Here is a 27052-nt window from a genome sequence, read left to right on the forward strand (position 1 = left end):
CAAATAGTTACCGCATTCCTCTTGCAGCTGAACAAGAAAATGTTGCTCCTACAGAGAATAAAATACCTTCCAGAGGCAGGGGAATTACATACATTCCTGGTATGGCTGTAAGAGCTTCATAAACTGGTTTCTCTTTAGATTCAGCTGTTTTTTATTCATTTTCTTTTATTAGACTTAATATTCCTTTGCCCTGTGGCTAGATTCCAAGCATTGTTGAATATTAAATGGGTAGGCCATTGCTCCTGTGCCTTCAAATATTCATCCTATTATTTAGATTAGAGGTTGGCAAACTTTTCCTGTAACAGTCCAGATAGTAAATAGTTCAGGCTTTGTGGACTCTGTGATCCCTGTCACAGTTTCTCAACTCTGCTGCTGTAGCCCAAAAGCAGCCATAGGCAATGTGTAAATAAATGAGTGTGGCTATATTCCAGTAAAACTTAATTGATGAACATTAAAATTAGAATTTCGGAGGCCAGCCCAGTGGTGCAACAGTTAAGTTCGAATGTTCTGCTTTGGTGGCCTAGGGTTTGCTGGTTCAGATCCTGAGTGTGGACATGGCGCCACTTGGCAAGCCATGCTGTGGCAGGCATCCCACATATAAAGTAGAGGAAGATGGGCACAGGTGTTAGCTCAGGGCCAGTCTTCCTCGGCAAAAAGAGAGGGATTGGCAGCAGATGTTAGCTCAGGGATAATCTTCCTCAAAAAAAAAAAATTAAAAAAACAGGGCAGATTGGCAACAGATGTTAGCTCAAGGCAAATATTCCTCAGCCGAAAAAAAAAAAAAAGAATTTCATATAATATTCACGTGTCATAAAATACTCTTCTTTGGAATTTGTTTTCAGCCATGACAAATGTAAAAACTCTCCTTTCCTTGCACATGCAAGAAAGCAGATGATGAGTCACGTTTGACCCTTGAGCCATAGTTTGCTAAAATCTTCTTTAGATTGTTATTCTTCATACATGAGAGCTGTTTTGACTCATTTTCAACAAATCACTTTTTTTAACCTTACAGTTTAAAAGTATAATAAATAGGTTTTTGGTCATTTGCACACAGACTTTTTTCCAGAAGTTAGTCCCTTGTCTTTCCTAAAGTTGAGCATTTGTTAGAGTAGTTTAGTAAATATTGGTTGTCATTGTCTTCATTTTCACTAATTATCAACCTCTCCTTTTCTATTTTTCTCAGTCTTTGAAAGAATGTGTTTTAGGTATCAGTATATTTTAGGTTGCATATTGGGTTGTTAGATCATTGTGACTATTTTATAAAATTCTGTAAATTTTAGCCTAGAAAGATAACATGAAGGATGGGTAATCTTAAAGTTGCCAGTTGAAGCATCTTAAAATTTGTTTAAAAATTTTAGGATATTTCATCAATCATTGCATACATAGTTGTCAGTCTGATTTTCTAGTGCTTTAAAAACTAACGCAGTAAGCAGGCAGTTTTGTCAACTAAATTCTTCTTTTAATAAGTTCCCATAAAAGGTTCACCTTTGACAGTCCAGCCAAGAAGGTGCTTTCTTTCTTCAAACTAGTTTTCCAAGTAACTGATTTAGGACCTGTTAGACACTTACAAACTGGTTGAATAGAGCTTCATCCTGCTGAAAGAAAAATAATCATCATAAATATTTATTGGAGCTATTTTTGTGTATTCCCTTAAAAAATATCCCTTCTAACAGTGTGCCTCAGACACACCAGTGATCTGTGTTCTCTGAAGTATAGTTTGTCATTCATGGAACAAGTTTCTTTGTACTTCTTTTTCTAGTTAGAAATTGACTTTCCAAATAATGCATCCTCTCTTTCTATCCAGTGGATTGTCTGTTATTGATTTTAGGTACATAGAAGAGGACCCAATATATATTTTCCTCTAAAATAGCATTTTTTCAAATTTTATAAGATGTAAAATAAGAATTCTATATAATTGTATAAGTACTATTTTTAGACTTACGTGTCAAATTATTAAAGATCTTCTTGATGAACCTGTACTTAATTATAAGGTAGCATTGCAAATGTTAACAAAAGTGGTGTCTTAATACTATCTTTTAATAAGATGATATTAAAAGTGTTTTAAATAAACTTACCATTTTGGTATCATATGCTGAACACAGACATTCTTATTTTGAGTGACATGTTTTCCTGTTTTTTGAGAAGATCAGTGTAGGTCTTCATGTATATTTACACACAGTGAAACTCACACATTGAGTTAATTTAGACTATAGTAGAGTATAGAATAAGAAAAAGTGTGGCTGCTAATTCATGATTCAAACTTGGTGGATCTATTTTTTCTCAAAAGATACTTTACCAGGGCTGGCCCCGAGCCCAAGTGGTTAAGTTCGCACACTCCACTTCCGTAGCCCAGGGTTTCAGTGGTTTGAATTCTGGGTCGGGAAATGGCACTGCTCATCAGGCCATGCTGAGGCGGCGTCCCACGTACCACAGCTAGAAGGACCCACAACTAAAATATATACAATTGTGTACTGGGGACTTTGGGGAGAAAAAGGAAAAATAAAATCTTTTTGTTTTTTTTTTAAGATTATAGAAACAAGGCATAAAAACCATCTGTTTCTGTTGATAACATTTTAAAATGTAGTGTCTTTTCCCCATGGTCTGATGTATGGTAAAAGAAAATTTACTAATATTGTATCTATTGTAATATTTCACTTATGTAACAGAGGATTTGTAACTCTTTAATTTTTTTTGCTGAGAAAGATTAGCCCTGAGCTAACATCTGTTGCCAGTTTTCCTCCATGTTATATGTGGGTTGCTGCCACAACTTGGCTGACAAGTGGTGTAGGTCTGTGCCCAGGATCCAAATCTGTGAACCCAGGCCACCAAGTGGAGCACACCAAACTTCACCACCACACCACGGGGCTGGTCCCTCTTTAACTTTTTTTTAAAAAATTTCATAAATCAATTTGAGTAACTACTTCCTCATGTATATGACATTCTTTTATATAATCCTTTATTGAACCAATTCAACAGAGCCTCTAATTTTGGCTTTCTTAGCATGAATTTGTCAGTTGGAATGCCTTTTCCCTCTGAGTTCTTCCAAAGGATTGTTTTCAGAATGCTTACCTTTCATGAAAAAGTAGGACGCTTAAAGTTAATGGAGAACTTTGCCTGAAGGAGTATTGATGGTTCATATGGCCCTTAGGAAATCCATTTTTGGGGGCTGGTCCCGTGGCCGAGTGGTAAGGTTCGTGCGCTCTGCTGCAGGCAGCCCAGTGTTTCGTTGTTCGAATCCTGGGCGCGGACATGGCACTGCTCATCAGACCATGCTGAGGCAGCGTCCCACATGCCACAACTGGAAGGACCCACAATGAATATATGACTCTGTACCAGGGGGCTTTGGGGAGAAAAGGGACAAAAAGTAAAATCTTGAACAAAAAAAAAAAAGAAATCCATTTTTGTTTGATATCTGAAACTGAGATGGTCAGAAATAATCTGGTGAAAAACTTCAATTCTATTTTCCCTTTTAAAAATAGGCTGGATACACCAAAACCCAGATTTCTCTCTATGAGAATATATTCCAAGCATTTTTCCATATGTGATTTGAATAGGGTCACAGCCTCAGAGAATTCCAAAAACCAAGAAATAAAATAGACTTTAACTCACAATTGGCCTCCTTATAAAATGAGAGATGTTAAGCTTTGTGAGATGTACTTTATTCATTGAACTCTCCGTTTTGTAGCCAGAGGACAGCACAAAAAATACCCTTTAGTTTCTTTTTATATTTGCTGAGCTTTAGTGGCAAGGGTTGGAGTGCTTGATTTAGATTTCTGACTAGGACTCTTTCATGTCCATCAAGTTCCAAGGATTAACAGTTCTTTCCATTCTAACCTTTGGTACATTTAGATTTCATTAGTCATGTTAAAGCATTTCGGTAGCCATTTGAGTTGTCTGCTTTATCCCAGATGAAATGAGAAAAGAGTTTTAAATACATTTACTATTCTAGTACCACATACGGAACACAGACATCCTTATCTTGAGTGGCATGTTTTCCTATGCTTTTTGAGGGGGTAGGTGTAGGTCTTCATGTATATTTACACACAGTGAAAAAAATATAACCTCTGTGTTCACTTATGCTTTAGCCTAAAGCTGAAGAGGAGCTTTCAGGTGACAAAGTACTTGACTCTGAACAGGATAAAATGAGCCAAGGGTTTCATCCTGAAAGAGATCCCTCTGACCTGAAAAAAGTAAAAGCCTTGGAAGAGAATGGAGAAGAAGCTGAGCCTGTACGTAATGGTGCCGAGAGTGTTTCTGAGGGTGAAGGAATAGATGCTAATTCAGGCTCCACTGATAGTTCTGGTGATGGGGTCCCGTTCCCATTTAAACCAGGTAAGTTTATCCCTGACTTCCTGTGTACGTCTTTCCTTCTCCCCTTCACTCTACTGCAGCTACTTAGAGAAATGCTGCCTCCTCATAGAGAAGTATTGGACGGAATGAAGAGGCTCATCACAATGTAATAGTCATGGGGTAGATCAGCAGGCATAAGGTAGTGCCGAGCAAATCCAGAGAGTTCTGGGTTGGCGGCAGTGATATCTGATGCTGGTATTCTTCTTCTGGCATTGGAAGAGCAGCTGCCAAAGGGAATCAGTGCTAGGCTGGTGGAATTCAGTGGGAGAAATTTAATGTTGTTCACTTTCATTGAAAGGGATATTTCAGATATGACCATGTCCCTTGGGAAGATGGTGTACTCGTCATTTCACAAGCCTTGAATTCAGTTTGTTGACAGAAATCACTGTAGAACTGAACTCCGATAATCAGTCAGAAGCAGTGTGGCTGAGTTATTGAGGGCCTGCAATATGGGAAGTGCCCTGTGAAGTACGTGATGAACCCCAGAGGCTCTTTCCTATTTAGACACCATCAACTGCATTAAACCTCTGTCCCAATACTGTTGTGATTTTGAGATTTATGAAGATGTATGGACATGTGGGGAAAGGTAGTTCCTTTGATAGGAAATTTGGGATAGGTAAAAAGTTTTTCTTAGTCTGCCAAATCTTAAGTGACTTCTGCATGAGGTAGGTAGGATTTGAATGTAAAATATCAGACCTTAAAAATAATCTAGATCAGTGTTTTTCAGACTGCTGGTTTTAACCCATTTAATATATTGTGAAATTAATTTGGTGAGTTACAACTAACATTTTTTAAAAAGGAGAATAGAGGAAAACATGTCAGTGCATTACATGTAGTAAGGATAAGTATTGTTTTAAGAAACTTTTGTTTCATTTATCTATGTTTTTTCTGAGTCATGAAGTCATTATATTTCTTACTGTGAGTTGTAGTCAAAAATGAAAGCCACTGATTGATACTACCTTAATATACTGATCTTTTCACAGTAAAGTGCTGCTGATGGGCTTTATGAAGTTGTAAGGTTGTGCTGTTGTAAATTTTTTTTTAACCTTTGGACTCAATATAATAAAATTAATTCTAAACATCTAAGCTTATATCAGATTGTCAAGCACTTATGACTGCCACCTGTCCTTCTTAAGGGAATTGAGACACTTTTGTCATTTTTAGGACTGTGTAAATTATATTTTTATCCTTCAGTTTGACAAGGAAAACGTATACAACTATAGGCCCCATCTATATTGATCCGAACTGTCTTTTACCCCTGTAATAACACTAGCAGTCACTGGAAAAAAGTTTAAAGTTTAGATCCCAATAAGTTATCTACCTTTTAGTAAAGATAATAAAGTAATAAGGATTTGGTGAAAATATCAGCAAAATTGTCACAGACCATCAGTGAGTCTTTGACCTACACATTAAGGACCACTAATACAAAGAAGGATCCAGTGTGCTATTGTGAAGTGAGCTGGGGCCCGATTTTGATGAGAGTTTTGTTAATTAAAAGAAAAAAATTGACTTGCTTTTATTATCCAATAAAAATTTCAAGAAATTCTCCAACTTTGTGTAATGAGAGTAGGATTGTGAGTAATGATAACTTAACAATAGCAATGTAAGTACTGTGGCAGAAAGCTAATTTAAAATTCATATTAAAAATATTAGCCAAGAACGTGTTTAGTGTCAGGGTTTTTAGAGAAAGATTTGTGCATTGACAGTTTAGTTGGCACAGCAGTCAAGTACATTATTTTCTTCAGATTAAACTGTAGTCAGAAAAAAATTCTGTATCGAGCTGCTTAGATTTTTTAGAATCTTAAATCAGTTGTTTTTGTCTTTTGTGTCCTTTTACCTTTTTTCTCCTCCAAAATATCACTTCCAAGTCAACAATCAAAGTATCCTTCTTTCCCATGAAACCAAGAGTATTATCAAATTCCTTATTTCTGAGGTATTTAAAGGCTTGCTAGTTTATTTAATGAGGATTGCTACGTATCCCTAGGCAAACCTGCATAATCTGTTTGAAGTTGTTCCTATAGCAGCTTACTTCAGATTACTTTACTATCCAGAGGTATCCAGAAGGCATAAAAGAAGAAATGACAGTTTAAAATCTTTACATGACATTTTCTGACTGTAGCTCACTGTTTCCTTTGTGTTTTTGTTTATTTATGATGAGATAAAGTAAATGTTGGAAACTGGTTTGTACTCCTACTAAATATACATGCAATGACCTTATAGACAGTTGTCTGCCTACATCCCTCTTTCTAGAATCCTGGAAGCCTGCTGATACTGAAGGCAAGAAGCAGTATGACAGGGAGTTTTTGCTGGATTTCCAGTTCATGCCAGCCTGTATACAGAAACCAGAGGGCCTGCCTCCCATCAGTGATGTGGTTCTTGACAAGGTAAACCATGCAATCAGAGAAAGCTTTGTCTTTTTGGTGAGAACTTGGTTTTAATTATCAGTACAAATATGTGAAGTATGAACTACTTTTAGGAATGTTAGACCAAATGGCATTTGAATTAAGATATGTAATGTTTAAGAATCAGAGTTTTCCTAAACACTGTTGGATTTGGGATTTATTATAGATTATAGTAATCTTGAGGTTTGGCCCATATTTGAGTGATGCAGTTTTAAAATGTATTAATTGTCTGCTTATTATGGCTATTTCCTAATGATGTGGTGAAAATTGTGTGTCTGTTGGGCTAATAGGGCTAAAGTGATACAGAGGTCTGTCCCCACTATTCTAAAATTTCTGTATGGAATTAGAAAGGCATTGAAGACAAGTCAGAAACCTAGAAAGGTATTTCGCAGATCAAACTGAAGTGGGAGTCAAACATAATTCAAATAATGTCTATCTCAAAATTTCCCTAATAGATACTTATAGTGATTAGTCTTCAATCCTGTGCAAATAGATAGGCACATTTTCTCTTTACGTCAGATTGTAATGGTGCATGTGGAAAATTAGTAGAGTCAGTGTTTATTTTGTTTGTTTATTAAATTAAAAAGAGTAAAGTCAGATATATATCAACTTGAGTAATTTCATGCAAATCAATGATGGACCAGTGCTGGTGACTTAGCTTGAAGTATTTTTGTTTTGAAGAGGAACCATCAATCTCTAATTAAAGTGTAGAGGTAACTCTCTTACAGAATGAGATCCACCTCTGATGGAGATTTCCAGAAGTTGCTTATCCAGCCCTTATTTATATTATTTTACTCTCTTAGAGCAACAGGTCTCCTTATTTCTCTTTATATCTAAGTCTTCTCTCTTAGGTGCTTATGTGGGGACAGTTGAGTGATTGGTGGTGCTAATTTGAGGCTACTTCAGTACTTCAGAGGGCAAGTGTTAACATTCACTGAATTAGATTCTCCTCTTAGAAAATACTCCTTTTTATCTTCCTACCTTATCTGTTTCTGACTTTCTGTTTCTGGTCAATCATGAGTTTCTCTCTCACTGAGCTGCTTAGCTTTGCTGAGTCTGTAGTCATATTGTATGCCTATGCAAAACCAGATCTCTCTCATTAACAAGGCAGATAAAGTGAGGTTTTAAGTGTCATCACACATGAAACATATCTCCTTTTGAGACTTATTTTCCACTCAAAATACATACTTTACTAACCATAAGTCAACAGTAACAAAACCAAAATGAGCAACAGCAGAATTCTGATAGGCAAGTGTTCCATGTCCTGGTGAATATCCTGGAGAAAAATCTCAACATTTGGCCCCAGTTCATAGGATCTCAAAATAGTTTATCTTGTGCCGTTCTAATGGTCCTGAGTGTCTAGTGAGTCAGTCCACTGATTGTATCTAGCCTCCCCTTGGGAATTTTAGGCCTAATCAGTCCCAGGGCACCAGAAAGCCACTGTTGACCTAAGGGCTCTAAGGTTGGCCCGGGAGAACTTAGCATGGTTCAAATTGGATTTCAGCTGGTGCGAGAAGCCAGTGCTTACCATTTCAGCTGACATAACTTTTCAGTCTGAGTTTTCATCTTTGTTGCACTGAATGTTCTGGAACTTGTGTTAAGCTTTTGTTTGCTTCTTCATGCAGATCAACCAACCCAAATTGCCAATGCGAACTCTGGATCCTCGGATTTTGCCTCGAGGACCAGATTTTACGCCAGCCTTTGCAGATTTTGGAAGGCAAACCCCTGGTGGAAGAGGTGTACCTGTAAGTGCAAGTTCCCTACAACCCAGTTAGTTAGAAACTGTCACAGCCTTCGTGACATCTTGTCTAAAGTCAAGAGAGTAGCTTTTATTCATTGATTCTTCTAACCGAGAAGAAGAAGGGGCGAAGACTGTCCTTGCCATCCTAAGATTAAAGCAAATAAAGGGCACACCTGAGTCGATTTACCTGAAAGAAACTGGTCTGCATTACTTTGGTCTTGATTTTTTTTTCATATTTTTTCAGTTGGAATGACCTGCAAATGGGTTAAAAATAGAGTGAACCTTGGATAGGATTCCTATTTTGTTTTGAGGTGTCCTGATATACTGGAAATCTCTGATGACATTCAGCTGATGGTCATCTCTTGTCTTTGTTTCTACAGATTTGCAAAGTGCAGAGCAGGCATGGCTTGCCAGTGCTGGAACAGAGTAAAGCCCCAACTTGCCCTCCAGTGGCGATGTCGCACCTACCCCTGAAGAGCCTGCCTCCAGGGGTGCGCTGAGTCCTTTTTTTAAAGAAAAACAATAGTTTATGGTGTTATAATATTTCCTGCTTTGCTCTCCTCACTAACTGTAGGTTGTGAAGTCAAAATATGAGCAAATGACGTGTATTAAAGAGTACAGCATTGGTAGACTGCAGGTTGCCTTTACCAGCCCAGTGGCAGGCTCCTCAGCGGGAGAAGTGGCATCAGCAGTGGAGTTGTGCTGGGGCGCTGCGCCATGCAAGATTGCTCAGCTCTGCCTGTTCCATGCTTTGTAGACCTGCAGAAAGCGTGGGGGGAAGTTGCCAGTGGCAGTGAATACCACTCTATTTCCCAAGTTGGAATGACATAGAGAGCACGATCTAAAGCTCTGGAGGAGCTCAAGGTTTGATGTACATTTGCAGATCACTCTGTTAAGACTACTTTATTTTATGTTTGTAAAAATATTTTTATATGAGGTGACACTTTTTATTTCCCTATCACCTTTTTATTTCTAGAAAGGTAGCTTTTGAAACCTGTTTTGAAATAACACTATACCATCTGAAAACAAATGTCACTTTGTAGATACTTGAATTATTTGATTGTTGGCTGCAGCCAAACACTGATTGAAAATACTTGAATGCCTAGAGAGCCAGCCCCGGTGGCCTAGTGGTTAAGTTAGGCACGCTCCACTTCGGCGGCCCAGGTTCGCTTCCCAGGCTCATACCTGCACCACTCATCTGTCAGTGGCCATACTGAGACGGTGGCTCACATACAAAAAATTGAGGAAGATTGGCAACAAATGTTAGCTCAGAGTGTATCTTCCTCAGCAAAAAAAGGAAAGGAAAAAAGAAAATACTTGAATGCCTAGAGTGTGTTGGAGGCTTTTTAAAACCTAGAAAAAATCTTAATTTGAAGCATATTATTTATTAAGCATCTGTGCATGTAATATTCTGTTTTCACACAGGTTTGAAATTTAGCCTTTATCTGTTTTCTCTAAATACTAAATTAAAGTTTTTCTAAAGTTTGAATTACGTCATCAGAAAGTCTGAGGAAGCAGCTTTCTAGAAACCATTTTATACCTCATTTTTCAGCATTATTTCCCTTTTTGGTGGTTTAAATTAAATTTCTGTTAGCATTTGTTTTTGGTTTAGTTTTGGTTTATATCTTTGTTTTGCCAAACATTTGAGATAATGTTGATGCCATTTTGATTATTCTCTGGTTAACAGCATCTGTGGTTGTCAGATTGCTCAATTTTGTTCATATGTCACTCACAGAAAATATGAATTGCCACGTCTACTCTTGTAGTGTATACTGTCACTCTTCATTACCAGCTTGCTATTGTCTAATAATTAGGTATAGCAAAAAGGAAATATTGTGAATTAAAAATAAGCTATATCTCTTTTAAAATATTGAAATTAGAAAATGAATTTTAAAAGTAACTATCACAATGTATGTTTGCCCAATAATCTATATGTCTACATATATCAGATAATTGGTGTGTTCAAAGTAATGTGACTGGAAATGAGCTGTTATCAAAAAATTGTAGTGTCTCCAAAAAGATCAGCTTCAATTATTTAATTCACTCTCTTTAAGTAGCTCTGTTATGTGCCACAAGCTAATTTTTAAGTGAAATTGTGACCTATCAGAGTAATATTGATATGTTAAACCTTAACGCAAATAATTATTCTTCCAGCTTCTCCCATAGTTAACAAACATTCTCCACTTAATTTATCCAGCTTTCCTTAGTATATTGCTGTAGGTACAGATGGGAAATTTATAGGACATATATATCTGACATATAAAGGAACAATCAGAAATGCTGTTTGGAAAAAAGCGGCAGTCCTGCTCTTTATAGTTTCTCGTTCCATACGTTTAATCATTTTTGCCAGCTTCCAAATTCATTTATAAATAATTACCACCCGAAGATATTAAGATCTAAGTATGCTTCATAGTATGGCTTAACTAGCGATGACTCCTAATATAAGCTTTCCTGCAACAGACTTGTTAAAAAATATTTTCAATACATAGCAATTGTTTTAACATGTCATATGCAGCTCCATACAATTTTCAAACATAAAGGTCCTTTGATGACAGTAAAGTGCGTATCTGTTGTAAGCACTCAAGCAGTATCATCTCTCCAGTTTTTAAAAGTCGAATTACTTGGCACTTGTGGTGTAATATTAATAGTAATCTTTTGGCAGACATCATAGAAAGTTCCCCCAAAGAAATGTATGAGAAGAGGGGCTGTGGGCCTAGACTAGTAGCTTGCCGTTCATATTCATTTCAACGGACTCTGAGATCAGCTGAGCTGCTGGAAGGATCCTAGGAGTAGAGAGAGCTGTCCTGAGCTCCTGTCATTCTTCCCTCTCTCCTTAAAGGAGCACTTGGTTGTCTCTCTTTAAAAATTGCTAAGATGAATTTTGGTCTTGTTTTCTTTGGTTATTCAGGTAAGCAGAAAAGTTTGAGGTTGTCTCAATGAAATAGGAGCAATGTATATTAAATTTTATAACAGAGATGGGTATAATTTCTTATTTAATACATTTGAGAAAAGTATATGACAGTGAGTAAAAAATTTAAACTTCCAGCTCACCTGAAAAAAATTGCCACTCACTGGTTAATCAACCCCAAATTTTGATACTTCATTTTAGTTGTGACGTTTGTGGACCTAAGCACATCACACCTTAAAGCTCTTCTAGCCCTCCATCAGAATGGTCTGTCCTTCAAGCAGGAGACCAGGCTGCCTTTCTGTGTTTATACTCTACAACTCTTAGCACAACATCCTGGATTTTGTTTGTGTTTAGTACGTCATTCATTATATACGGTGCAACTTTTGAAGGATAACATAAATTTGACGATTTGTATTAAATGTTTCACACACACAAAAAGGACATGAAATGTTTAAAGGTAATCACACTAATCTACATATCACTTTTTAAAAAGTTCCTTTTCTTCTTTGATATTGGTGATGATACCTTACGTAGTTTTAAGGTCCTTTTATATGGCTTGTATCCCATGGTCCTCATAGCAACTTTTGTAGGTAGAACAAGCATTTAATGTATGAGAAACTTGCTCACGGTACCTTTGCTCGTAAGCAGCAGATTTGGACACAGTTCCTTTGCCTCTGACTGCCTCTCTTCTCCTGCACCACAGTGCTTGCAGGCATTGATGCTCCAGACGGGGAATACATTCCCAGAGTTTGCACATGAGAATGCTAGAGATTAATTCATTATGTTACGAATTTTTAAGAATAGTAAATCTGTTGAGGACTGAAAATACTTGGATAAATATTTGTGAGCATTATCTTAGTTATATCCAGAGATGCAAACATAATTTTTAAATTTGTCTGGGGAGTTTGCAAATGGGTTATAATTTCAACTTTTTTATCCTGATCTAACATCTTATCAGTTATCTTTTCAAAACTTTTTTCCTTTGCAACATTGTTGTAACCTTTGTAGTAATATTTCTCACATTTCTATGCTGCTCATTTGAAATTCACACATATTTATCTTGGCGCAGGTAAAAAGATGTGGCGTAAATCATATTTACTTTCTAAATTCAAATTTCAAGGCATATTCATTAGTTTTTGCAGTATTTTTTGGAAATGGATATTTTCTGACTTTGCTCAAATATGGTTAAAATTGTATCCTTAAATTATACATACTATGGCTCTTACATGATTTTGACGTAATTGCTTTTCGTTGCACTATCAACCTTTGTTCTTGACAAATTTTTATGTGCAAATGCATGGATTAAGTTAAATGTCTTAGAATATATTTATTTGAACTTTATCCAAGCATTGAAAAAGATACTAACCCATATGAATCAACACTAGAATGTAACCTGAATTATAAAAACCAGACAATACTTGGTTTACTGCATTTTCTGAACAGAATTATTTTGTCTGGGCTACCATATCAAAATTTCAATTATAAATATAGTAGTACTGTTTGGTTTAGCAACTGTTTCCTGTTGGTACTTTTCCAGTCTGATGATCCTCTTTAGTTCTCTTTCACTGATACCATGCCTAGTACCTCTGGATTTATCCGACCTCAGTTTTTTTAATGTTTACCAAATAGTCTGAGATTATATCACCACTACTGAGTCCTTAGCTGTATATATTTGACAAGATTCGTGTTTATTGCCCAGAAATTCTAACCTTTGAGCCTGATATATCCTTGATACTGCCATTTCTAACTAGGGGAAATAGTGAAGTGTAAGAGAATAATCTGAGAATGAGTAATCTATAAAGGCTTTTAAACTTATCAGCTTAGGCCTCAGACCATGTCTCTCTTGCAACCTGTCTTTTTATATAAAGCATGACATTTAAGTTTCTGCTTCTGTCTCTAAGGCTTTATATGAGTTCCAAAGGGCAGTGTTAGGGTATTAAGTGAGATGATTCTGTTCTATATGTCTTGTGTGAAGCTGGGTTTTTTCCTACCCTCTTGAAATCTCATGGCAATATTTACTCAGCATTTACAGAATGATATATCACAAAAAGTACAGGCTGTCAATATGCAACAGTTCTGGAAAGAGCAGAACTGTCAACCCAAATATTTAACCTTCAAAAATTATTTCCAGGCATTTAAGGTAGCCACTATTATGAATATTTTAATACACAGAATGCAACTTTTACCTTACACCATTATCTCTTGCAGTAATAGTTCTTCATTTGATGACCAGTGTGACATGCCAACATGCATTGGTTTTTTTTTTACTTGCTGAGCAAGGTTCACCCTGAGCTTAACATCTGTTGCCATCTTCCTCTTTTTGCTTGAGGAAGATTTGCCCTGAGCTATCATCTGTGCCAGTCTTCCTCTATTTTTTATGTGGCTCACCGCCACAGCATGGCTGCCGGTGAGTGGTGTAGGTGAGTGCCCAGGAAACGAACCCGGGCTGCAGAAGCAGAGCACACTGAACTGAACCACTAGGCCACAGGGCTGGCTTCCACAACATACATTGGTTTTAACAGAATGAGTATAGTGGGACTCTAGCAGGAACAAAGAGCTGGCAAAGAGAGGAAGACGTTTTTTTCAGGGAGAAGTTTAGTTGAATCTCATTGACGATATGAGAAAGACTTATTTTAGGTATTTCTGGCCCAGCAAATTTAGAGGGATCCATTAAGATCTCCAGTAAGGCTGGGTGTTTATGCCACAGAAAATTTTTGTGATAAGGTTGTATTTGCATTTCACACTGGAAGTTTAGAAACCCAGTTTTTGAAGCAGATTTGTAATTCTGATGATTACTGCCTATGAATTTTTGTATTCATTCAAGTGACCACTCTAAAGTCACACAGCTAGTAAAAAAAAAAAAACTTCACTTAAGGGTAGTCTTTTTTGTTAGGAACAACAGCTTTATTAAACATAATTTTCCATCACTTTATTTATCTCATTTAGGACTTGAGGTCAAAAATTGAAGTGGTAGAGAACATTACATTGATTGTATTCTAAGTCGTCACTGCCTCCTGACCCCCGCCCCCCAGAAAAAGAGTTCACATCTAAATTGAGTGACTAATAGCCATCTTTGTGTCTTGAGTGTTTGGTGTGATCATCAGGCTTGACATGGCAGCAAAGCAGAGAGAGTAGATTGTAAGTACTCTGTGTAGATATAATAAAGAATATTCTTGTCCTAGTTGTTGAATGTTGGACCACGGAGATCTCAACCCAGCCAGAGAAGAGAGCCCAGGAAGATCATCACAGTCCCTGTAAAAGAAGACGTGCACCTGAAAAAGGCAGAGAATGCCTGGAAGCCCAGCCAGAAACGAGACATCCAAGCTGAGGATCCCGAAAACATTAAAACCCAGGTGAGAACAGAAGCACATTCTGACATTGTTTTGGAAATATAATGATATTATTTTAATTTGTCATTTTGTCCTATTAATATATGTAGAGATCTTTGTTTTAAGATTTTTTGTGATTATTTTCCTATTAAAAGCATTATTCTAAAAGCCATCATGGATGCCAATAAACCTACTAGTTTCTCTTGAAATTGCTTTCTGTGTGCTTTTCAAAACAGACACTATGTCTAGAGGGTTCATATTGTCAAAGACTTCTATCCTTTAGGCTTAGATCAAAATTTGCTTTTCTTAAAAATGTGTTTTTAGATTCTCGGTGATTAGCCAGTTATTGTCTATTAGTACGTTGCTTTATGTCTCCTTGTCAGGCCTCCATTTCTAATAAGTTAGAATGTAGAAATCCATCTTGTTTTAGTGTCTTTGGGAGTAACAATGAATTCTTTGCATGTTTCTGTGCATATCCTGCCCTCAGAACTCCTTCTGGTAAATTGAATGAATTCCTTTAATCTACACAAAATTATTTTTTATGTCAAATTATGTAAAATCTTTATTCATCTTTTGCTGTACACACAATGCCAGTTCTTATCCCTGGGTTACCTCTCGTATCTCCTTTGGATATTTTTGCTTCTAGGCACCAAAACTAGAGTCTCTTCCTGAACTTTGCATCTGTCCCAGAGCCAGGCATCACAGATCACATAACAACTTTTCAGTGTCTGATTCCTTATATATCTTTCCCTTCACCACGAAGAGTTTAGTATAGCAGTCAAAAACTCCAGCTCTGGAGACACAGGCAAGTTGTGTTAGGCAGGTTCTTAATCTCAACTGTAAAATGAAGATACTAATATTACCTACCTCATAGGGCCATTTTGAAGATTAAATGGTTCCTAGAGTCCGGTTAGGTGTCAGTGTGATGGTGTTGCTGGCACTGGAGATGTGCCTTGTATATCTTGATTTTGATTCAGCACCAACACAGAACCTCATACATAATAGATACTCAGTAAATACTTGTTAAATGAATAAACTAACAAACAAAGTTGTTAATACAAAGTCAGGACCAAGATGAAGTAATCCATCACAAAGCCGTGCTGTCCAACCTTAACTGACTGCTTGCTTTTATTATTCTTTTTAGTGATTTCCCCAAACATCTGTCCCTAAGTGCATCCTTCTCCAGATTCACTGAAATCAAGTACCTAATCTTCCCTTCATTTCTTCTCAGTATATCTGAACCTTAATAAAAAAAAGCAAACCTTTGACATCCCTTCCTCTAATCCCCCTGAGAAATGCTTATATATCTGAGAATGGGCCTAAATGACTTGCAAAGATAGTTAAAAGTCCTGCTGGATCTTTATTGTTGAAGATGAAGATGTCTTGTTTTAGTATTTAAGGCACTCGTATTGATGCCTTATTTCATTAGATTCTTACAACACCCTTAAAGGAGGGAGTAGCTACTGTCTCTTTTTTCCTCATGAGGAAACTGAAGCTTTCAGAGATCGAGTTACCCACAGTGTTGTGGTTACTGAATAGTCCATTTGTTGTGACTTGTAATCTTCCTCTCTTTCTTCTGTAACAGAGTTGTCCCCATTAATGATTTATTTGTATTTCAGAAACATAGCAATAATTATATTGACTTCAACTATCATTAATTAGCTGTTTTCTTTCATGACTACCTAAAGCAAATCCAGTAGAGAATTAATAGATTTCTTTTTCAGGGCCGGTACAACCTTCATTTTCTTAATAATTTGTCTTCTAAATTCCGAGCCCCCTTGCTTCATTGCCTCTTTTTGGTGTCTTTGTTCTTCTCTGTATAGGTCTACTCCATGTTGACTTGTTGCTCCTGCTAATTGTTGTTCTGTCTCTTTCCTTTTTGTCAGAACAATGGTTTTATTGTTGCCTCCACTTCCAGAATACTCTTCCACTCTTGTTCCTACTGTTGTGTTAAAACAACATTATGGGGGCTGGCCAGGTGGCACAGCGATTAAGTTCGGGTGCTCTGCTTCAGCAGCCTGGGGTTCACTGGTTTGGATCCCGAACGCGGACCTATGCTGTGGCAAGTGTCCCACATATAAAGTAGAGGAAGATGGGCACAGACCTTAGCTCAGGGCCAGTCTTCCTCAGCAAAAAGAGGAGGATTGTTGGTGGATGTTAGCTCAGGGCTAATCTTCCTCAAAGAAAAAAAAAAAAAATATATATATATATATATATATATATAAACAAAAACATTATGAATGACCACCAATGACCTTATTCTTCCTATATCATAAGATTTCATCTTCTCCTTGAAGCAGTTCTAGAAAATCATTGCCTTGTGACATGTCTAGACTCTTAGACGTACATACACTACTGTGGTGGTTCCAATTCTAGGGTCCCCTGCTTCATCTCTCTTTTTCTCTTGATACAACATTCTTAACAGCTGCTGCCTGACTCATCTACCTGAAGCGTTGATTTTTGTCTCTCCACCCTAGCTTTTAACTTGTCATTTAAGACCTCGTTGTTTCTCACAGCCAGTGCACACTGGTCCTCTGATCTTTCCTTGTTGTTCTCGAGTCTCAAAATATAAAATCCTCAGTAACAATTCTTTCTTAAAATGTTTTCCTCTTCCTAAAATGTCTTCTCCCCTTTCTTTTCACTTAGCCAGCTTTTTTTGTCCTTTGTATTCTGGCCCAGTTTTCAATTCCTCTTTAAGGCATCCATCTCTTGACTAATGCAGTGCCTTTGAGCTCTCTTGTACCTAACCTACTCCCTTCTTTGGCTTCCAATCCACCTCATGCTTGCTGTGTCACTCCACTTGTAACTGTCTTGTCTCTGTGGCTAAATTTCAGTGGTATAGAAGGCAGTACCTGTTCCTTGTGTTTCATTTGTACCAAAGACAGAATTTGTTGGGCATCAAGTAGATAGTCAGTTATGGTGAATAAATGATTTTCAATAAATTTTTTGTTGTAGTGTTTTGATACTGGAGATTTTTTATTATTGAGCATAATTGCCACATAACATATTAGTCTGAGGTGTACAACGATTCGATATTTGTATATTTTACAAACTGATCACCACAGTTAGTCTAGTTAACATCCATCGTCATACATAGGTACAAAACTTATTGTTTCTTATAATGAGAACTTTTAAGATCTGCTTGCTTAGTAACTTTCAAATATCTAATACAGTATCATTAACTATAGTCACCATGTGCATTACTTCAATAAATTACCTCTTCATTATCCTGTTTTCCTGAGAGTAAAAATTATCTTCTGAAATATCTGAAGATATTTGAAGGGTTTTTTTCCTTGATGTTAAAGCAGTTTAAAATTTTAGACCTAAACTCTACTATCTCAGCTGATAGAATTTAAAGAAGTGCAGTGACTCTCCCCTTCCCTAATAAACTTTGAATGTTTTTCTTTATAAAAAGAATACTGATTCATTGCTGAAAAACTTCACAATATAATTTTCAAAAATTTACTGTCTCCTGCTTAGTGAAAACTCTTAACATATTGGCACATATCTAAAAGTCCTTATATTCAGATACTAATTTTTATAGAAATCAAATCATTTTATAGGCCTTTTCAGTTATATCATAGTTTCATGGATCTTTGCAACTTAATAATTTTACTAAGGGATTATTTACATTTAGTAAAATGTACTTTTTTGTATACAGTTCCACAGTTGTTGACAAATACACAGTCATTTAACTACCACCACAATCAAGATGGAGAACATTTCCCTCAGCCTCCCGAAATTTCCTTGTTCTGCTTTGTGTTCATCCTCTCCCTCCGTGCCCATCTCTAGCAATCACTGATCTTTTTGTCCCTATAGTATTGCTTTTTCCAGAATATCATATAAATGGAATCATTTTGAATATTGCTTTTTTCACTTAGCATGTACATTTGAGATTCATCCATAATATTACATACATGATTAGTTTATTGTGTTTTTTTTTTAATTACCCAGTAGTATTCCATTGTTGGAGTATACCACAAATTCTTTATTCATTCACAGGATTAGTAGTTTCTAGGTTTGGGCAATTATGAATAAAATCCCTATAAACATTCACATATAGGATTTGTGTGAACATAAGTTTTTATTTCTTTTGGGTAAATTCCTAGCTGTGAGATTGGTGAGTTGTAAATACAGGTTTAACTTTATTAGAAAACGCCAAACTGTTTTCCAAAATGATGTACCATTTTGTATTTCCACTGGCAAGGCATGAGAGTTGCAATTATTCCACATCTTCATCACACTTGTTATTTCCTGCTTTGTAAATTTTAGCCATTCCTAATGGATGTGTGGTAGTATCTCAGTGTAGTTTTCATTTGCATTTCCCAAATGACTTAATGTATTGAATAAGCACATCTTTTTGTGTGCTTATTTGCCATTCATGTATCTTCTTTGGTAAAATTTATGTTCATATGTTTCATTGAGTGGTGTGTTTTCTTATCATTGAGTTTTGAAAGTTTTTTGCATATTCTGGATACAAATTTTTTATGAAATGTGTGTTTTGCAAAAATGTTCTTCTAGTCTGGTTTGTCTTTTTATTCTCTTAATAGTGTCTTTTATAGAGCAGAAGCTTTTAGTTTTGGTGATGCTCAGTTTATCAATTTTGTCATTTATATGTTGTGCTTTTGCTGTTATTTCTAAAAAAATTTTGTATAACCCAAGAATACAAAGCTTTTTTCCTATGTTGTCTTCTACAGCTTATAGTTGTAGATTTTACGTTTTGGTCTGTGATCCAGTTTTACTTAATTTCTGTATTATGTGCAAGTTATGATGAAGTTGACTTTTTTTTTGTTTTGCTTATGAATATCCAGTTGTTACAGCACCATTTGTTGAAGACTCTCCTTTCTCCATTGAGTTTCCTTTGTGCCTTTGTTGAAAATCACTTCATCGTACATATGTGAATTTATTTCTAGACTTTCTCTTGTGTTCCAGTGATATCTGTCTGTCCTCTGCCCAATGCCACACTGTCTTTGTATAACAGCCTTTTATAGTAAGTGTTGAAATCAAGTTGTATGAGTCCTCTTTGATATTTTTCAAAATGGTTTAGGCTATTCTAGTTTTTTTATTTTTCCATATAAATCGTAGAATCAGCTTCTTGATTTGGACAAAAAAAATCCTACTATGATTTTTATTTTGATTGTGTTAAATCTGTAGATCAAGTTAGAGAAAACTGACACCTTAACAATTATGAGTCTTCTAATACTTAACATGATATAGATCTCCATTCATTTAGTCCTCATTGATTTCTTTCATCAGTAATTTATAGTTTGCATCATACAGCTCCTGTGGATAGGTTGTTAGAACCTTAGGTGAGTATTTCATGGTTTTTGGTGCCATTGTAAATGGTACTTTTCAAAAATGTAATTTATGTAGTTGTTCATTGTTAACACATAGAAATAAAATTGATATTTGTCTATTGTCTTGTGTTCTGCAGTCTTGCTAGGTTGATTTATTAGTTCAGGTATATCTCTTTTTGTGGATTCCTTAGGATTTTCTATGTAGACAGTCATATCATTTGTGACTGAAGAGTTTTATTTCTTCGTTTGCAATCTGTATGGATTATAGTTCTTTTTCTTTGCTTTATTGCACTGACCAGGACCTCCATTGTAATTTTGAATAGGAGTGGTGAGCATGGACATTTTTGGCTTGTTCCCAGTCTTGATGGGAAAGCATTCATTCTTTAACCATTAAGTATGGTTATAGATGCCATTTTCTTGTAGTGGAAGTTCTGTTCTGTTCCTAATTTGATAAGAGTTCCTACACCATCATCTGAAAAATTCCTGCCAGGTATTCTCTACCATGATTTATATTGTACAATATCTTAGACAAATTCCTATTTTAAGACATTTATTTGCTATTTGGAGCTATTGATGGAAGTTATTGTGGCTGAAATATTTTATACCTATGCTTATATATGAATTAATTTCTAAAAGTATAATTGCTGATTCCAAGGGCAGTCACAGTTTTAAAGCTCTGAATGCACATTGCCAAATTGCCCTTAGAAATGTACCAGATGATACTGCCACCAGTGAAGTATGACTATACCTAGTTCCTAGAATTCTCAGAAGGAGTGAATAAGAGGTGGTATAAGTGTTTACTATTTTTAAAATAGATGGGTTCAATTATTTCTCTGACTAGTTCACAATTTTTGTTAATTTGGGAAATTTGACTTACGAATTACAAAAATATTAATCCTTACAAAAAACATCAAATTGTCACAGTCACTATATTGCTGTTTTCTTTTTTGTGGCTCTTCTAGGAACTTTTTAGAAAAGTTCGAAGTATCTTAAATAAATTGACACCACAGATGTTCAACCAACTGATGAAGCAAGTGTCAGGACTCACTGTTGACACAGAGGAGCGGCTGAAAGGAGTCATTGACCTGGTCTTTGAGAAGGCTATTGATGAACCCAGTTTCTCTGTGGCTTACGCAAACATGTGTCGATGTCTAGTAACGGTAAGAAGACAGGAAGGAGTAAAACCAGAAATCTCCAAGAGGTATATTCTCCCCTCACTACACATTCTTCCCAGAAGTGTTATTGGGGCAACGTAAAGGGGAGAATATATTTTTAGCACTTATTAATGTAATATCCTCATTGTATAAAAAGAATCTTGCTTTATTAAAATGTATACTCACCTCTGGAGGTGATGTGGAGATTAGACTGAAATAGGCATGCTATGGTCCCATCCAATGTGAGAAAGATTGAATAAGGTTTAAATTAGTAATCTGAAGTTATTGTCATGGGTAACCAATTTTCCTTGGGGTGTCATGTTACAGAAATAAAGTGAATGCATGTATACACATTTAATTAAATTCAAAATTGAAAGACATATTGGTTCTAATTCTAGCTTCTGAAAATGATACAATAGTTGTGGTCATAAGGGTTCACAACTAATAATTTCATCTCTTAGAAACTATTAGATCTCTTTCTCTTGACATTGTCCACAGACGTTTAATCTCCATAGCCTGTCAAATCTAGGGCAAGACAGAATGGGAAACCAAAGAGCTTCTGGTTAGTGTTCCTTGTCCTGTATTCTGCAGTCATAAAACTGCCATGTACCATACGTGTTTTCTCTGCCTGTTACAGTTACCAAGGTATTTGTGTCAGAAATGTGTGTCGTCTAACATTTGAGTTTTTTCTTAATTATCACAACTCATTGTCATGCCTCCCTACAAAATACAAAATTCTATCATTCTATCAATATTTTTGGGTACCTATGTAAAAGGTAGGTAAGTCTATTGGGACTTGGAAAAATTTTATCTTCTGTCTTTTAAGGAACTCAAATTCATATTGAAAAATATTAACAAGAAAAAAATCGCTTATAAGGTACGCTGTGATACAGCAGTGTGTTGGTGCCTGCATGGATAGGTTAGAGTTGCAAATCAAGTCGGAGGAAAAAGAAATCACTGTGTTGGTGAGACAGTGACAAACTCTTACCATCCAGGTAGTTTGAGTGGGGTCTGGGAAGATGGGGAGTACAAGTATAGAGAAGGAAGAACATATTCCAGGCAGGATCAAGTCTGAGGCAGCAAGCATGGCATAATGGTTATAAACACTGGCTTTGGAGTCTCACAGTTCTAGGTGTAAAATTTAAACTTTAATATTAAATGAGATTGTTTGTGTAAAGTTCCCAGCTCAGTATTTGGCCCATAGTAAAGTCCTAAATAATTCAATAACTATATTAGTGGTGGAAAAGATGGCAAAGATTTTGAAACGCTGACTACAGAATGAGGATGATGGTAGTAACAGAAACCATCTATTCAGCACTTACTAGATTGCACTATGGGTAGATGCTTTACATAGTGTATTATTTTTAATGGTTATTATAACCCTGAAAGCTAAGTAGTATTAGCCTCACATTATTAAATCAGAAACTGAGACTTTAAAAAAGATAAATAACTTGCTCAAGGTCACATAACTAGTAAGTGGCTGTGCTGGAATCCAAATCTAGGATTATTTAACTCAGTCACTTGCCATATTGACTTCTAATGTGCCAGTTACCTGGAAGCAAACTGATTCTGCATCTCATGCCCCTCAGTTTCATCGTGGTAACCGTGACATCCTGTAGTCGCTCGTTAGAAGTAGGACTAGACCCCAGATCTTCTGGCTGGCACCACAGTTCTCTTTACCAGTTTTGATCCTTTAGGCAGTGAAGGGTTGTTAATGTTTCTTAATAGAAGAGTATCCTTGCTGAAAATGACTTTTGCAAAGGCCTGGTAATAATATAAGTTGGATTGGAATAGGAAGAAATTATAGATAAGCCATCCACTTAGATGACTTTTGCTATGATCTACCCTTTTTTAAGTAAGATGTTTTAAACTTTGTTGGATTATTTTTAAATTACAAAATAACAACCTATTGGAATAAGTCCAGCAATATAGAGGTATACAAAGAAGTTAATACTCTTCAGTTACAGCCCTAGCCAGTTAAGCCTCCCTTCCCTCCAAGGCAGTCAGTTTGAATGGTTTGCAAGTATCCTTCCATAATTTTGTTTATATTTATGAAATCATATAAAAACATATATATATAAAGAGGATGTTTTTCACTTTAATTGAATTATAGCATCTGCATTGTTTTGTAGTTTGCATTGTTATTATTTAATATGTTTTGGGCATCCCCCTAGGTCATTACAGATAGATTTTACTCATCCTTTTTTTAGTAGTTACATAATATCCCATAATATGTATATACCATAATTTTTTCAGCCATTTCTCTGCCTCTCCCACTCTCGTATCATCCTCTCCCTCCCCCCCATCCCCTGGTGGTTTCTGGGTTTGGGTTTTTTTTACAACCGCAAGCAGTGCTGCACTAAACATCTAAGTATATTTATCCTTACCTGCTGGAGCTTTTACTTCTTTGGCATAAATTTCCCCAAAGTTATATCATAAAGTAAAGCATATGTTTTTAAACTTTTTCTTAGTTGAAGTGTAACAGACATACATGCTGTTTGGGAAAATAAAAATTCCTCATTTATAGTTTTGTCAAGTTTAATGATGTAAATATTCTTCATTGCTGATTTTAAACTACCGGCAGTTTGACAGTTGACTCACAAAGTTCCTATTTAACAGTTGGCTGTTATGAATCAGTGTGAGCCAGCTTTATCATGCATACAGAAAAGAATATAAATCATTAATGTACAGCTCACTGTATATCAGCAGAGTGCACACCTCCCAACCTGGTCAGTATATAGAACTGTACCCTTCCCTCTTTCGTAAAGGTAACCCCTGTCCTGACTTCCAACACCTAATCTACTTTTGAGATACTGAGGGCCTGAAATAAAACGATGGCAATGGGAATAAAGTCATAGGTGCCTAATACAAACCAAATACAAAAATCAAACAAAAACAAGAGTAATGAAACTAGATGTGAAAAGCTAATCTTTCAAGGGAAAATTGAGGAGATTATCTTCATGAAATTTAAGTAGGGAAAAATTTCTTCAGCAAGATTCAAAATGGACATAAAGAAGAAGAAGATCACATTTAACTGTTAAAATTTACAATCCTTGGTGCATCAGATGATGCCAGAAATAAAAAGATAAAGCCACAGCCTGGGAGAATCTCTTTGGAATACATATAACTGACAAAATATTAGAATTCAGAATTAGGCAGAAGCAGCAAATTATATTTTTTTTAAAAAGCGCCCAATTAAAAAATGAGCAATTCATAGAAATGAAAATCTGTTGGCTGATAAACTTAAGACAAGTTTATCTCAGTGATAACTGAGTTTTATCACTAAAGAATAACTCAGTGTTATTTATTATTTGGGAAATAACAAGATAAACCACAATCCTATACAAGTCATGTCCATTAGAGTGAAAAAAAAAATGAAACCATTTTAAAATGTCAATAAAGATAAATACAGTCACTTTAGAGAGTAATTGGACAATAATGTTGAAAATGATCATATACTACTCCCAAGCAATTTTACTTCTTGCTGAATACCTCAGAGAAATTCCCAGATGTGCACCAGTAATCATATATAAAAACGTTTGTGTATTGGCTTTAATAGTGCACAGTAGGAAACAATTGAAACAAGCCTAAGTAAGACAATTAAGAGTATACCACAATTATTTGTTCAGTGGATTTGAATAGTGATGTATATGCATAGCAGTTAGAATTAATGAAGTAATACTAAATGTATTAGCATGGATCAACCTAAAAAATAGTACTTGAATAATAGTATGACACCATTTAAGGAAGTTTTGTAATATGCAAAATAAAACTATTCATTAAATATGTAAAAATGAAGTGACACAAATTGAGAATACTAAACATCAAATTCAAGGTGAGAGAGAAGGAAGTGATATTGAGGAAAAGTACGCAAGGACAAGTATTAGGACCCTGCTATTGACAGGTTAGGTAGTTCAGGCCCCAATTAGAAAAGCTGGTCACAACATTAAGAAATCTTGAAGGCATCAGAAAACTAAAAGACAATAAAGAATTACTAAGACTCAGATCCTAAAAAAGGTGGAAATTCAAAGAAAAGTGACACATTTGGTAAAACTTCTGCCTAGAAGAGGCAACTAAAAGTCTTAAACAACTTGTTTTTCATAGACATGTTGGACTGGAGGGACAAAATTCGGACCAGGGCCTCCGAGAGGAGTGGGGGAAGGGCTCTAGTGAATCCTCCTCTCCGGCAGGCTGGGGTCCCAAAGGACTGCATGCTTGGACAAGGGTGAACCAGAAAGTGACCTGCTCTCACAGGGACTGTACCTTAATATCACACCATCTCAATCCTTGAATTTGAATTATAGTGACTTCAGAGTTAGTAATCCCTTTAGAGACTATCATACTAGTCTTCAAATTATTTCTATGAACAATTTTTCAAATAAAATGTCGAGCACACAGTTAGAAATAATTAGGTAGAAAAGGGAAGAAAGACAGCATGAATGAGAACCAGCAACAAATGTAGCCCAGGGCCTCCACATCTTGGCTTTATCAGGAGCAGATGTTAAATGACTATACTTATTGTGTTCAAAGTGATAAAGATAGATGGAAATTTCGACAGAGAACAACAAAGTATGAAAAGAACCAAATAGGAATTCCAGAACTAAATATTATAGTAAAAGTAAGAGCTTAATGTGGGTGGGTTTAATAGAAGATCAGACACAGCTAGAGAAAAGACTGAGGAACTGGAAGATAGGTCTGTAGAGCTCAGAATGAAGCACAGAGACCAAAGATGAAAAGTACAAAAGGGAGAGTAAGAAATAGGGAGAACTCAATAGGACCAAACCGCTTTAATAGGAGTCCTAAGAGGAGAGAGGATAGAGTGAAAAAAAGCAATAGTTGAAGAGCGTGGCTGAGAAATTTTTTACAACTACTGAGATGTTAAGGTCACAGATTCAAAAAAATCTACAAATTCCCAACATGAATTTAAAAAAAAAAAAAGGTAAAAATGAAGGAAAGCTTTTAGACTAGTCATAATAAAGCTACTTAGAAGAAAAGATAAAAAAAGTAGCCAGATGGGAAAAATCAGACGTTAAAAGAACAATAATTTGTCTACGGTTTTCTTAATCAGGACACAAAAGTCACAACAGACAAAAAGAAAAGATTGATAAATTGGACTACATTAAAATTAGTATTTTTCATCAAAAGATATTAAGAGAGTAAAAATGCAAGCTAAATATTAGGAAAAGATAGTTGCAACATAAAAACCCAATAAAGAGTTTATATAGGGGCCGGCCTGGTGGTGCATCGGTTAAGTGTGCACGTTCCACTTCAGCGGCTTGGGGTTCACCAGTTCGGATCCCGGGTGTGGACATGGCACTGCTTGGCAAGCCATGCTGTGGTAGGCGTCCCACGTGTGAAGTGGAGGAAGATGGGCATGGATGTTAGCTCAGGGCCAGTCTTCCTCAGCAAAAAGAGGAGGATTGGCAGCAGATGTTAGCTCAGGGCTAATCTTCCTCAAAAAAAAAAGAGTTTATATATCAGATTTTTAAAAACCTAAGAGAAATCAATATGAAAATAACTCAGTTTTTTTTCAACAGACTTAGACACTTTACCAAAGAGGTTATCTGAATGACTGATAAATATGAAAAAGTTAATCAACTAGATACAAAACCGTTTAGTGATACCAGATTACTATAGTTACCAGATATTGGCTAATATGTGAAGCAACAAGAACTCTCAAACACTGCCAGTAGGAATATAAATTGTTAACAGCCACTTTGGAAAAGAGCTCAGCATAATTTACAAAAGCTGAAGTTACTTTTCTGCTATAATCGACATTTCCATTCTTAGGTATATACCCAGCCTATAAATGTACATTTCTTATGTGCCAAGAAACGTATACAAAAATGTTAGTAGCATTTTCATAATTGA

At 36.0% G+C, this 27052-nt stretch overlaps 1 protein-coding gene across 50 annotated transcripts in view; it reads left to right on the forward strand.

Annotated features, from left to right (window-relative positions):
- The window catches only part of EIF4G3 (eukaryotic translation initiation factor 4 gamma 3), a 318192-nt gene that overhangs the window by 232022 nt on the left and 59118 nt on the right, over nucleotides 1-27052 (forward strand). For 31 of the 50 annotated variants that reach the window (XM_070246729.1, XM_070246732.1, XM_070246742.1 and 28 more), the window contains 5 exons: nucleotides 4086-4332; nucleotides 6601-6734; nucleotides 8378-8497; nucleotides 14584-14754; nucleotides 20990-21187. In XM_070246729.1, coding sequence (XP_070102830.1) covers nucleotides 4086-4332; nucleotides 6601-6734; nucleotides 8378-8497; nucleotides 14584-14754; nucleotides 20990-21187 — 870 coding nt within the window. Of the gene's footprint in view, nucleotides 1-4085; nucleotides 4333-6600; nucleotides 6735-8377; nucleotides 8498-8873; nucleotides 8985-14583; nucleotides 14755-20989; nucleotides 21229-27052 lie in introns of all 50 variants that reach the window. The other 19 variants (XM_070246686.1, XM_070246689.1, XM_070246703.1 and 16 more) reach the window with 2 other exon arrangements.

The sequence above is a fragment of the Equus caballus genome, chromosome 2 (assembly GCF_041296265.1).
Source record: "Equus caballus isolate H_3958 breed thoroughbred chromosome 2, TB-T2T, whole genome shotgun sequence".
Classification (NCBI taxonomy): Eukaryota; Metazoa; Chordata; class Mammalia; order Perissodactyla; family Equidae; genus Equus; species Equus caballus.